This window comes from Artemia sp. Qi Xiang Cuo, chromosome 8 (genome assembly GCF_049724085.1).
Source record: "Artemia sp. Qi Xiang Cuo chromosome 8, ASM4972408v1, whole genome shotgun sequence".
Taxonomy (NCBI): domain Eukaryota; kingdom Metazoa; phylum Arthropoda; class Branchiopoda; order Anostraca; family Artemiidae; genus Artemia; species Artemia sp. Qi Xiang Cuo.
The window spans coordinates 42746387-42761137 of NC_142801.1; the positions used below are offsets into that span (position 1 = coordinate 42746387).

Sequence of the window (14751 nt, forward strand, 5' to 3'; positions counted from 1 at the left end):
AGTAATAAGACCACATAATATTGAAAATAAGACGCGCGAAATTGATTTTTCTGGAAAATTTGCCAATAATAGAAAACTTGAGAACACTTTTAATGAATATGAGACGGGAACAAGTACAGGCCAAAATGAAACACCGATTGTACCAGAGAAAAAGGAGAAAAAATTTATTGTACGCGCTTTTCCTCGGAAAATTCGATAAATTTTTGTAGAATATGAAAAACCAAATGTCGGAGCACAGTTCCCATTTGATGACGAAATAATTTTTTCTGCGGTAAGAATAAAGAACACTAAAAGAGAGAAAAAATATATTAAACGGAGATACAATGAAGAAATGCAGTCAAGGATGGACATTGAAGTCCAATTCAGATTTCATGACGATTTATTTAATGCTACTACAAAACAAAAGAAACCTAAAAGAGAGAAAAGAGATATTAAACGGAGCTACAACGAAGTGATGCAGTCAAAGTTGGTGGACACGGGAGTCCAAACCAGATTTAACGATGATTTATTATTTTGCGCGAATGACAAAATTGAGAAAAGTAGAGATGAAAAGAGGAGTGTAAAAAAGAGACAGAATTTGGAGATTCAGCCTGCAGTGGCGAAAAACAAAGAAATGTTGGATGGGCTGTGCCTTGAAAACACAGATAATAAGGGGGAAAAAGAGGTCAAAGACCCATGGAGAATAAAAGAAGATGGTTACAAAAGAGAGATGAATGACCTACAAGGGGTTGGGGGAAAGTTGGGAAATATTGAGTGTCGAGTTGGATGGATAAACATGGGAAAGGAAGCTAATATTTGTATGATCAACTCAAAAGAGGGTTTGTTCCTTTATGAGGGGGAGGAATCCCTTGGGGAAGATCCCAAAGTTGCAAAAGATAGTCCTTTTCCTAAATGCACAACTGGGGGACAAGTTGTGATCCCTTTACCGAGATCTTGCCTTTCTGATCTGGAGTCCATGGGGGATACTCTCTCCCAGTCACTTCATACTTCACCCAAACCGTTGTCCAGCAACCCTATTCATAGCTGTTATTCTTCATGGGAGTCGACAAGTATTTCGGCAAATTGTATTCAGTGAGAGATGTATCCAATTTTCATTTTCAATTAGCATCAACACATATTCTTCAGTTAATTATCCCGGAGGATGGGACCCATAGAAAGGCAATCCATGGTTCTCTCAAAGTTTTAGTTCCTTTCTCTAAACCCTTATCGTTCTCACTGGCCTGTGTATTTTTGGCCTTAGACTATTTGAAATTATGCCAAGGGGCAATTTACTTTTTTATTGATGTGTGAGTTTGTGTCCACGTATGTAAATTAAGAAGCTAGTGCAGCCAATTTTTGACGATGGCTGGCTTCATCACCTATGCCAGAAATTTATTCTCTGCTCCTCTCAAATGTAAATTCGTGAGAGCAAGAAAATTTTTGTTTTTGATTGTGCTGTGCACAATGAATTTCTATGAGTCCCGAGGACGACATCCTGCAATTATTTCCAACGGAGGAAGAGAGGCTACTGAAAAACGAGGAAAACTTCATAGTACCCCACACTACTCGGCAAGGCAGAAACCCTCGCACGGCAGGAGCTATAAGAAGGAAGTAAACAGGAAGACCGGAGCAAGAGGAAGAAAAATTTAGTGTTTATTTTGATTTGATTTTATGTCTTTGTTTCCAGCCAATCCACAGGAGATACGGGTCATTTATCTTAGGAGGGAGGTGTTGGAACCCTTGGTCCCAGTTTTTTAAGATAAATGTCCCTCCCAGATTCATTTCTTTTGGCCCCTTAATTATTTTCCTTCCTTAAGTAATAAATATTAATTTTCCTATTATTTTTTGACGCCATTTCGGGTCCTCTTAACTGCGTACGTGCTTAATAGACCACGAGGGAATTGCGCAGTTAGGGAGGTCGGCCAGTAGATTAGTAAGTCCAAGGATTTGCTGGAAAGATTCATTACCACCCTAGTAACCCCCGGCGCAGCACACGGCCAGCGGGCTGGGAGGAAGAGTCCATTTTTTAGTTAGTTCTTTTATACATCGTGGAGTGATTACAGTAAGCTTTTTTACTATGTACTCTTTTAACTTTTCAGCTTAGGTCGAATCTAAAAGAGTTAGTTAGAAAACCTTATCAGTAAACTTTGGCTTTAAATGTGGGCATAGACCATCCGATCATGTTTGTATATGGAACCGTTGGAGTAACCGCGGAAATCCCACTAATTTGGGGCCAAAGAGGGATCTTCCCCCTCCAGTAAGTGGCATAGCAACTCTTTGCGCCATTTTTGCCTTTAAAAGTGGTGACCCCGCACACTAAGCCTCCAATAAGTGGTGCCAGCACCCGGTACACTCCCCTCCAATAAATGGTGCCAGCCAACACCCCCTCCAATAAGTGGTGCAAGCGGTACACTCCCCTACAATAGCCTTCAATAAAAACCTTATATGCCCCCAGGGCATAACTTAAAACCCTTGCCCTGAGGGTTGTGGGGGAGTGTCCTCCTCAAAACCATATTTTCTATCTGGAAATCAACTATGCTGAACAAAATGGCTATCTCACAATTTTGATTGGATGTGTTTGGGGGAATCATGGGCGTGAGGGGGGGCTAGTTGCCCTCTAATCACTTTCGACTATTAAAAAGGGCAGTAGCCCTTCGATTTTCCAATCGAATGAGCCTGTTTTGAAGTTTCTATGACAACGCCTTCTATAAAAAACCTTATATGCCCCCAGGGCATAACTTAAAACCCTTGCCCTGAGGGTTGTGGGGGAGTGTCTTCCTCAAAAGCATATTTTCTATCTGGAAATCAACTACATTGAACAAAATGGATATCTCACAATTTTTATTGCATGTGTTTGGGGGAAAGATGGGCGTGGGGGGGGATAGTTGCCCTCCAATCCCTTTCGACTATTAAAAAGGGAACTAGCCCTTTGAATTTCCAATCGAATGAGCCTTTTTTGAAGTTTATACGACAACGCCTTCTATAAAAACCTTATATGCCCCCAGGGCATAACTTAAAACCCTTGCCCTGAGGGTTGTGGGGGAGTGTCCTCCTCAAAAGCATATTTTCTATCTGGAAATCAACTATACTGAACAAAATGCCTATCTCACAATTTTGATTGGATGTGTTTGGGAGAATGATGGGCATGAGGGGGGGGCTAGTTGCCTTCTAATCACTTTTGACTATTAAAAAGGGCAGTAGCCCTTCGATTTTCCAATCGAATGTGCCTGTTTTGAAGTTTCTATGACAACGCCTTCTATAAAAACCTTATATGCCCCCAGGGCATAACTTAAGACCCTTGCCCTGAGGGTTGTGGGGGAGTGTCCTCCTCAAAAGCACATTTTCTATCTGGAAATCAACTACACTGAACATAATGGCTATCTCAAACTTTCGATTGGATGTGTTTGGGGGAATGATGGGCGTGAGGAGGGGGGGGCTAGTTGCCCTCCAATCACTTTTGACTATTAAAAAGGGAAACAGAACTCGCGATTTCCAATCGAATGAGCCCCTTCTCAAGTCTCTATGACGACCCCTTCTATATGAAGTGACCCCTTCTTAAAAAAAAAAATAATCTAAATAAGTTATGCCCTCAGGGCATAACTTAAAACCCTTGCCCCAAGGGTTGTGAGGGAGTGTCCTCCTTAAAAAGATATTTTCTATCTGGAAATAAACTATGCTGAACAAAATGGCTATCTCAAAATTTTGATTGGATGTGTTAGGGGGAATGATGGGCGTGGGGGGAGGGGGCTAGTTGCCCTCCAATCACTTTCGACTATTAAAAAGGGCACTAGCCACTCCAATTTCCAATCGAATGAGCCCTTTTCGAAGTTTCTACAACAACTCCTTTGATACAAAGTGCCCATGTATGGAGAAAAAAAAACACACATTGTGCCCACATCATTCTTTACTTAGGCAGCGCTAGCGTGCCGCCTATGATATGAGGGTTCATTTTTGTAAGCTATTTGACACTGATTTATTTATTTGAAATAAACTTGTTTTCTTGTGGTTTAAGAACTAATTATTATTTTTTTTAATTTTCAAACAGAAAATTTGGTTTTTGAGATTCTTATGAATGAATTCATTTTTTTTTGGGGGGGATGATGGTTTTTGAAGAAAAACACAAATCTTGGAAGGCCTCTCACTTATTCCAGGAACTCCATATTTTTTTTTTTTGGGGGGGGGGACTTCTTCAAAAACTTGGGAACAGTTTCTGTTTGTCTTGGATTTAGATGCTGCTTTTTACTTTCTTTCAAATGAACTATTTTTTTGCTTTATTCTTTATCCAGCATATTTTTAATTTTGTTTTATGTGATACAAATAGTCAGAATTTGAAAGACAGTAAAATTAAAAAGTTATTTTTTTTTAATCCAAGACCATGGGTGTCAAAGCTTCAACAAATTTTGTAAAAAATTATATACATGGCAAGATTTTGTGAGAGCAGTAAGCTTGGGTAGTGGTTATAAATTTCAATTTGAACAGATTTTTTTAAAATGCTATTTAAAAATGAGCTTCTTAAGTGTATATGATAAACAGATTTCACCTGCTTGTTTTTCTTTTAATACAAGATAAAGGCACTTCCCTGACAGACCTTGTCTTTCAGTTTCCTAAACATTAGAATAAGAATTATCAAGCAGAACTCAATTATGGCTTGGAAAAACTTATATGAAAGAACAAATATTTACCTTATTTTTAACAGATTCTTTATATGCCATGACCTAAAAAATAAGAAAAAGATAATAGGGATTAAAAAGGAGAAGAGAAAAGTAAAGCAGAAGATCATAAGCAGCTAAGGTGAAAATACAGGACAGTGGCTGCTCAGTAACTTAGAAATATTCTTTTGAGAATGGATCTAGAGCCCAAATTAGATTATGGAAAGTTGCTTCAAAGTTAGTACCTGCTTTTCCTAGCTGCAGGGCATGTGATATTTTGTAACAAATGTTTTAACTTTTGACAAAAAAAAAATCAGGTTTAACTTATCTGCTCCTACTAGATATTAGGCAGTGGCAAGGCAGCTCTGGGATTGAAACCAGATTCTTACCTAAACTTCCATTTTTTTTTATCTTTTTTTAGCCAAGACAAAAAGAAATTTGTACAGAATCTGTTAAGCTTTGAAACTGTAAGAGAGGTTGAGCAGGTAACTACAAAACTTTACCCTTAACCCTAATTTGGGCTGTAGCTCCATTCCTGATGTACAGCACAACACATATACAAAGTGTAAAAGAAATAACTGATCTGGAGGGAGGAGCAAAGAAAATAAAAATACTACTGAGAACCTATTCTGGGCCTTGATTATATATATATATATATATATATATATATATATATATATATATATATATATATATATATATATATATATATATATATATATATATATATATATATATATATATATATATATATATATATATATATATATATATATATATATATAACATTAGTTTATATATAATATAACATTATATATATATAACATTAGTGTTAATTTCTAACAGTGATATGTACTAAGCTTCAAACTTTTGGGTTTCTTTTTTAAGGTTTTTGAATTATTGTAATCCCTTGTCAAAATAGAAAATCATCATTTGTAATGAATGCAAATTTTCGTTTTTTGGACCTTCCTAATGAAATTATATAACTAGTTGCGTTCAAAAACGTTTTCTTCTTTGAAATTTTGGAATTGTTGTAATCCCTTGTTAGAATATATACAAATAATTTTGCTATTGCCAGTTTTTTGCTATTTACGTAATTTAATTTATTGTCATATTGCTGTCTTTGCAAAAATATTTGATTACTGAAGCTAGTCTTATATCTATCAGTGATATGTTCAAAGCTTGAAACTTTTGGTTTTCATTTTTAATATTTTTGAATTGTTGTAATACCTTGTCAAAATAGAGAATCATCATTTGTAATAATTGAAAATTTTTATTGTTTGGGCCTTGCTACTGACATTATATAACTGGTTGCATTTAAACCTTTAAGCTTAATCATGTAGCAAGTTGATTTTGTCTAACAAAAAAAAAACTAATTTTAAAATTTTCAGGTATTTACCTAGTTTTAAATAAAACATTAAAATTATTGCTCAGGCTGCAGATTCTGAACTGCATCTCATCATCTCTTCTGCTTCATGGTAAACATATTTTACATAGCCTATACTGATGATATTTTTCTTTTTATCATACAGTGCATCAACCTTATGTAATTTAGCTTACTTATGGGTCCAGTTTATATACAGAGAGGGATATCCATAAGCTCAAGAAGTGCTATTTACATCAGCCTATACAATGTTTCTACTGTTTATTCCAAAATGACACCAAATTTCTGATCTTGAAAAGTTTGAGATGCAAACTCAATTCAACAATGGCTGCAAATTTATCAGAAGTAAGTAATTAAAGCATCAATGAATAGACAATGTTTTTCTCCATGAAATTTAATTGCTTCTTTTTCTTGGCATGTTTAGCTTCTTCTTTTTTTTCTACCCCCTTTACTGTTATTTAAGTAAATTCTGAAAGGAAAATGCAAATGTTTTGCCTAAGTCCTCTGCCCAGATTTCTTCAGAATAAAAAGCAGAGAAAGTCCAAGGGACATAATTGGCGGACACAGGATTCGTCCTATCGCTAGCAAGTGCGATTTAAGGTAATTTAAGGTAATAATCAGAGAAGAAAAAAAATCAGTCCCATTTTAAAAGGACAAACTAAAATAGCCAAAATCTGTTTCAAATTTATAATCTGTACATGGGTCCACCTTGCCAAAAAACAGCACAAGCCTAGAATTATGGCTATTGGGAAGGAATCATGTCAGGAAAACAATTCTTACTTCATATTATGCAGAATAACTATAGTTAACACATTTTGATCACAATTCCACTATACTTTGCCTAAATCTCCCCCTAAGGTGAAAATGGTAAAATTCTAGATGAGCTACTTTTTGCTAGGCTATCTTGGAAAGTGGTTAGGTTAGGAAACTGAAATCTTCAGTAATTCAGGGCCAACAGCACACTCTGAAAAGATATTGCCAATCTGCTTTATTAACCCTATTCTGGTTTCTATGTCTTACAAATTTGAATACTTGACAGGTCTATTGGAATTTTGACAAAACAGTGTTATACTTTATTTATTTTTTTTCAGTTTCTTTTTCTCTGGTTATAGTTTTGAAAATGTGATTCCTGATATCTGAGTAGAATTTTAAGCCTTATTAACAGGTTTTTTCTACATTTAAAAATACATTTGCAGATCATTGAAACCTCATAAATTGGGATTGAGCAAAGATGTGATGTTGAAATACTTTTGTTGACTTTGTTTAATTAGAAGATCTATTTTGCAAGGTTTCTTGGTAAATTTCTAGGTGGCACTACAATTTAGCTAGGATGAAAGTGAAAATGTCATTTGATGCCTTTTCTTATGCTCTTTCATGATTCAATAATTACTTCTGGGGCTAGTTGCATTTTGAGCCCTTAAAGGCATTTCATTTTTGTAACCACACAAAGAAGTTATCAATGCTAGTTAAGTTATTGAAAAATGGTTAAAAACATATCACTAGTTTATACATAAGTTGTTCAAGAGTAATATATTCCAAAAATACTTATTTATAACAATTCAAACCTCATTTATTGGGCAAATCAAATATAAACAATTTTTTAACTGTTTCAAGTTTTTTTCAAATGCTGTCAACAAAAATAGCACTGAATTTTGCAATTCAAAACTTTTCTGTCAACAATTCAGGGTATATATTTGCACATTAGGGGATGGGGATGGTTGAATTTCATGGTAACTTTGCAGTGGGCCATATAATTTAGCTAGGATGAAAGTGAAAACATCATTTAATGCTGTTTCATAATTCATATAAAATACCTTTGGGATCCCTTTAAGGGCTCAAGATGTAATTAGCTGTAGAAGCAATTATTGAATTATGAAAAAGCATTAAAAAAGGCATCAAATGACATCTTCAATTTGACTTGACTTAAGGCTCCTGCCAAGGGTTCAGAGTAGAGAACAATGAGACTAGGTGCCTCCAGTTTGGCCTATTGCTCGCCAGGCTTACAGCTTCTCCCACCAGGATGTGGGCTTGGGTGAAGAATTCATTGGCTTTGTCTTTCCACCTAGCGGGTGGGTATCCTCTGGGTTACTTCCATCCATGTAGGGTGGGGTTGAAGTCAAATGCAACCCGTGCTGGGGCATCACATGACATGCAAAGGAGGTGGTCATACCACTAAACAGTATGCTGGGCAAGCTGCGTCAAGAAAGGAGTTTGAGTTTCATCTTAGCTAAATTATGGTGCAACCTAGAAATTTACCACTTTCACTTTTATAAACAAGTATTTTTAAAGGTAATCAAAGGTCAGTGCCCTCTAGAGGGAGAAAGAGTGGAAATAGGTACTTTAAAATACCTTCCTGGAGCATACTTTAGTCTGTAGATCCATCCCTGAAAGTTTCATTTTCATAACCTAACCATTTTCCAAGATAGCAAAAAGTAGCTTGTCTAGAACCTTACCAAATTTTTTTTATTATTTTTAATGACAACTAGACAAACTTAAGAATAAACCTTTGAAGTTGTTTCTTCCGTCATGTTAATAATTGGCTTCACCACGTGTTAGTCTTTTTAAAATGTAAATTTTGTTGAAGAAAACAAGCTAGCTTTCACTCAGCCGACATCGCAGAGTGGTGCGCTTGCGCGAAAAACTGGTGTTTTTGCGGGATATTTCCTACTGAAATGAGGTAAAATCTGCAATAAATTTTTTATGCCTGTGATTCGCCTACCTCTTTACTATTTAAAAAAAAGCTCAATAAGCATTTTGTTAAAAACCTGTGTTTCTGAAATTAGCATAAGGGCTGTTTTTCTAAATGTTTGATTTTACCTTCCAATTTCGTGTAAGAAAAAGGGGAAAAGGAAAAGTAACACCCTCATTTCCCCACCTCCACCCCCCAATTCAAGGGAAAAATACAGCCATTAATGGAAAATTTAAAAGTTTTCTTCCATTTCCGGACATTCTTATTCGTTCTTAGTCACCAATGAGTTATCCTGGCTATCTGTTTTCTGGAATACTGGGACGGAAAATTAGAAGCACGACAATTTACTCCTTATTATTCTAAACCACATTAAAAGCATATTGATATATTTTTGTCTCTTTTTTTGAAATTTTTTTCAGAAAAAAGTAAATACTGTCATTTTAGTCTGATTTTCTGACCCTCCGATTGATTGGTCTTGAAAACAAAAAAAAAGTATAGAAGAATGTGTCAACATTCCAGGTTTTCCGCTCCATTTTCTAAGAAAATGGATAGTGGAAGACAAGCTATGAAATATAAAAGTACTAGATTTAGAAATCTGTAATTTGACATTCACCAGTGCTGTTTCTTTTTCTTCAATTTTGGACTCTTAGTGCCATATTAATAGTTTTACAATACTTGCGTTCCTAAAATAGGTTTCAAAAGAGACAAACGTAAAAAAATGATGTAATTGGTTTTGAAAGTTTTTGACAAGTTGCACTGTTTCTAAAGGGATTTTCTTTTCAATTAATTTGAAATTTCTCCCATATTCCTAATAAACAAAATTTCGCAAACAGATGCTTATGATTTTGTTTGACGTTGAAACTACTTACAAAAGCTGTAGTTATTATATAGATTATACTGACACTTAGATGTCTTTCACAATAAGTGTATTATGCATCTCAAGCCCTTTTCTCTCTGTACTTCCAGGCCCATAAGTACCCCGAAAATGGATACAATGTTATAGAAATAACCCGAACACGGGCACAAAGGCATTTTCCTAAGGAATTTTCATTAAGATCGCGTCGCGGTATTGTATTATTAAAGCATCGCCCTATGTAAGATTTTACATTGTTTTGAGGTAGCTGAATCATAGCAACATTGCATAATATGCACTTGTAAAAGGGTGGGGGAGGGCTTGCAATTTCTAATAGAGAAATAGAGCGCGTCTCACAGTAACACCCTCATTTCCCCACCTCGACCCCCCCCCCCCCCCATTCAAGGGAAAAATACAGCCATTAATGGAAAATTTTAAAGTTTTCTGCCATTTCCGGACATTCTTATTCGTTCTTAGTCACCAATGAGTTATCTTGGCTATCTGGAATACTGGGACGGAAAATTAGAAGCAAGACAATATACTCCTTATTATTCTAAACCACATTAAAAGCATATTGATAAATTTTTGTCGCTTTTTGTGGAATTTTTTTCAGAAAAAAGTAAATACTGTCATTTTAGTCCGATTTTCTGACCCTCCGATTGATTGGTCTTGAAAACAAAAAAAAGGATAGAAGAATGTGTCAACATTCCAGGTTTTCCACTCCATTTTCTAAGAAAATGGATAGTGGAAGACAAGCTATGAAATATAAAAGCACTAGATCTAGAAATCTGAAATTTGACATTCACCAGTGCTGTTTCTTTTTTTTTCAATTTTGGACTCTTAGTGCCATATTAAGAGTTTTATAATACTTGCGTTCCTAAAATAGGTTTCAAAAGAGACAAACGTAAAAAAATGATGTAATTGGTTGTGTAAGTTTTTGACCAGTTTCACTGTTTCTAAAGGGATTTTCTTTTCAATTAATTTGAAATTTCTCCCATACTCCTAATAAACAAAATTTTGCAAACAGAGGCTTATGATTTTTTTTGACGTTGAAACTACTTACAAAAGCTGTAGTTATTATATAGATTATACTGACACTTAGATGTCTTTCACAATAAGGGTATTATGCATCTCAAGCCCTTTTCTCTCTGCACTTCCAGGCCCATAAGTACCCCGAAAATGGATGCAATGTTATAGAAATAAACCGAACACGGGCACAAAGGCATTTTCCTAGGGAATTTTCATTAAGATCGCGTCGCGGTATTGTATTATTAAAGCATCGCCCTATCTAAGATTTTACATTGTTTTGAGATAGCTGAATCATCGCAACATTGCATAATATGCATATATAAAAGGGTGGGGGAGGGCTTGCAATTTCTAATAGAGAAATAGAGCGCGTCTCACAGCATTATTTTCTTATTGTTCCCTATTTTCAGGCAAAGCACTTATTTTTACCACATTTCCTATTTCATTTAAGCTGTTTACCAAAAACATTCAAGGGTGCAAATCTAAAATATCTAAAAATGTGATCTCTTTTTCTTAGCATCAATTTTGAGGGCTCGTCTCTGGGATGACCTATGCTGATCTTTTTTGGAAAAACAGCTTGCTTTCCAAGTTTCAGGTCCCTTTTATTTTATTTTTGTCACAAAACAGCAAACTAAACATTTCTCATCATATATTTCAAACACAAAAAACCACAAAGTACCAATATAAACATCCCAAAATCCTATTTTTCCAACAATGAAGCCACTACAAAGTCGATTTTCATAAGAAATTGCTAGGTACGAGTCTGATCATTTTATTTTTGGGCCATATGACTTATAATTTCATAAATTCCGAGTTCAACTCAATCGGAAAAATGTGCTTTCTCCTTCATTTGTCACTTTAAGCTATGATTTCACGTCTGAAATTATTCTGAAAGATTTTTATGTGCTTTTATAGTCCATTGACGGGGAACCACGCTTTTTTCTTAATTTTCTTTCATATTTTGACTCGTTTAGTGTGAACGGATACAACTTTCAAACAATTTATAAATTTAATACTTTTTACCATTTTTAAGGGCCCACCTTTGAAAGGTTTATGCCCACTTTATCTTTCTATATTTCGTGATTTTCTAAATTTTTTTTCATCATAGATTACTTTCACTCCATTTTAATGGGTAAGCACTGATTTTCAATATTTTCACGGCCACGGGTTTATTAGAAAGCTCAACGTTCATAAGCTTTTGGTAAAAATTGTTAAGAGTGAGACTGCGCCCCAAGTATCCCTCTTCCTTATATATCCCCCTCCCCCTCAGATGACCAATTTCAGGGCACGGAATCAGCATGAGGTAAAAAGATCGTTTACATGGGAAGATAATAAACATAGCATAGAGTTGAAATAGGCCTAGAACCACAAGGCTTCTCCTCCAGTCGTTATCTTAAACTATAATTTCTGACTGTAAAGCCCTCTTTTGAATATTACCAGAAAGTGATTGTGATTTCATAAAATAAAGCAAGCTAGAATATGCAGAAATTATCTCAGATTAGACTAGGAGAACCCTCGAATGGGCCCCTAAGCAAATTTTTGTCCTAAATCATATTTACTTACCTCAAGTAAACACTTATAGGCCTACTGCGAGAAAGGTTTTCAAGGAAATATTTGAGTGACTTTATAATTGTTCCAACTAGGTTTTAATCTTCTGTTTATAGGATCTTGTGCTATCAGCGCGGTCTTCTAAGCCTAGTTTTCTCGTGTCAGAATTTTTCGAAGTGTTATAGCTTAAATATCATGCTTAATTTTAATATAATATTTCTATGAGGTAAAACGGAGAATCAAGAGGGTTGGGATAAGTCATAAGCCAGGAAAAGTTTTAAGGGGTGAAAAGATAGTTAGAACTTCACACCGCCAAGAGAACCTACGAAACATTATTAATAAACATTACCAAATCCTAACTTTCAGTCAGGTCCCTTCGAAGTAGACAAGAAAACAGCAACAAAGGCAAGTCAGTCCATACAAGTCAAACCACGAAACATCATATCTAAGCATTGCAAATCCTAATTTTTCAAACAGGTCCCTTCAAAATAGACCAGGAAACACTAACAAAGTAGAAGTAGACAAGAAGACACAAAGTAGAAGTAGACACTAACGAAGTAGACAAGAAAACAGCAACAAAAGTAAGTCAGTCCATACAAGTCAAACCACGAAACATCAAGGAGGCACACTTGTGCCTCTATAAAGAGGCGACCCACCACAATGTTAAGCGATTTCAGGTTCTAGAGGTCGCAGAGAGACGGCGGTAATTGAATTTTGTAGCCCAAGCTCAAACTAAGAAACTTGCAAAATTTCATCCTCCTCCGACTTTATCTTCATGGGGTAAACTGGGCCGGAAGTTTCGACCCTCCAATCACATCCCCCCGTTTACGTGGTCCGATTCGACTGAAATTTAGAAGTTAAGCTTTTCTCGGGCCCGGGAGCTTATCCTCGAAATTTCAGTTCAATCCGATCACTTCTTCCCTGTTTTCAAAAAACCAAATATAGCCACTTAAAATTCATCATCATTTCTTTTTTTTTCTTAGCCACACCTACAGGCCACAGTTGGCAACGAATCCGGTTGAATGAGGACTCATTCGAAGCAGCATTCGGCCTGTTAGGGCCTTTTGATATTTTCAGACCGAAAAAATTATCCCCCGAATTTACATTTACGAAAAACCTCGTTTTCCTATAATAGCCCATTTTAATTTTTCCCACCACAAACCCCCTTTAACGTTGTCTGATCGGGCTGAAATTTAGAGGATAAGCTTTCCTGGGGCCTGGGAGCTTATCTTCGAAATTTCAGCTCAATCTGATCACTCCTTCCCTGTTTTCCAAAAACCAAATATCAAGTTTTTTGGGAATTTGCTTGCGTCGAAAATAGCTTTAATTTACTAAAAAAAAATTACTATTGGGTCTGTATAGTCCAGCGGTTGATACTCCAGACTGTCAGGCGGAAAAATCGGGTTCGATTCACCATCAGAGCAAATTTATTATATACTGAATTTTAACTTTAAAAAGAAATTCAGTTTCTTTTTTAAATTATTTGAAAAAAATTACGTTTTCTAAAGAGTTAAAGAGGCTGAGTTACAAGGTCGACCCTTAAAACGTACAGGGATTAGGAGACACAGTTGGGGGGCTGTTAAAGAGGCTGATTCACAAGTTCGAACCTTAAAACGTACAGGGATTAGGAGGCACCCTGTTCGACGTGATTTGAGTATTCAGGAATTAAAAGCCTTAACACAAGAATATTCAAGAGCGGAGGGTTTGGGGGGCGGCAGCCCCCCAACTTTAACTCCTGACACGATCAGCTAACAGTTAGTCAAGCAATAATAAGTAATAAACTGTACAAAAACGTGCAGAAATTATTTGAAAAAAACTACGTTTTCTAAAGAGTTAAAGAGGCTGAGTTAAAAGGTCGAACCTTAAAACGTACAGGGATTAGGAGGCACAGTTGAGGGGCTACCGCCCCCAAACCCCCACTTTCGCAGCCTTTAAATATAAAAAAATTTCTTTAAACTGAAAGTAAGGAGCGACATTAAAACTTAAAACGAACAGAAATTATTCCGTATATGAAAGAGGCTGTGCCCTCCTCAACGCCTCGCTCTTTAGGCTAAAGTTTTTATTGTTTAAAAAAAGAGTTGTGAGAAAGTCAAACTTTAGCGTAAAGAGCGAGGCGTTGAGGAGGGCACAGCCTCTTTCATATACGGAATAATTTCTGTTCGTTTTAAGTTTTAATGTCGCTCCTTACTTTCAGTTTAAAGAAATTTTTTTTATATTTAAAGGCTGCGAAAGTGGAGGTTTGGGGGCGGTAGCCCCCCAACTGTGCCTCCTAATCCCTGTACGTTTTAAGGTTCGACCTTTTAACTCAGCCTCTTTAACTCTTTAGAAAACGTAGTTTTTTTCAAATAATCATATCTAAGCATTGCAAATCCCAAATTTTCAATCTAGTCCCTTCGAAATAGGTAAGTCACGATTTGAGATGTTTAGTTCGTTGTTTTGTGAAAAAACAACAAAGAAAATGAGAGCCGAAAGTTAGAAATAAAGCCATTTTTACGTAAAAGGTGGGCAAAAGGCTTCCCAGAAATGGGCCCTAAAAACTATGTTAAGAAATAAGGATCATAATTTTTAGAATATTTTTAACGTGCATAAAGCCTTTAAACCTGCGTAAGACCTTTAATGGGGG

General features: G+C 35.9%; 1 protein-coding gene across 3 annotated transcripts in view; it reads right to left on the reverse strand.

Moving 5' to 3' along the window:
• The window catches only part of REG (proteasome regulator gamma), an 85014-nt gene extending 76401 nt beyond the window's left edge, over nucleotides 1-8613 (reverse strand). For all 3 annotated transcript variants that reach the window (XM_089092975.1, XM_089092974.1, XM_089092976.1), the window contains exons 1-2: nucleotides 8517-8613; nucleotides 4662-4694 (exon numbers count right to left, since the gene is read on the reverse strand). In XM_089092975.1, the coding sequence (XP_088949101.1) occupies nucleotides 4662-4694; nucleotides 8517-8540 (57 nt within the window). In that variant the 5' untranslated portion in view covers nucleotides 8541-8613. The remainder of the gene's footprint in view (nucleotides 1-4661; nucleotides 4695-8516) is intronic.
• Nucleotides 8614-14751: the final 6138 nt, after the last annotated feature.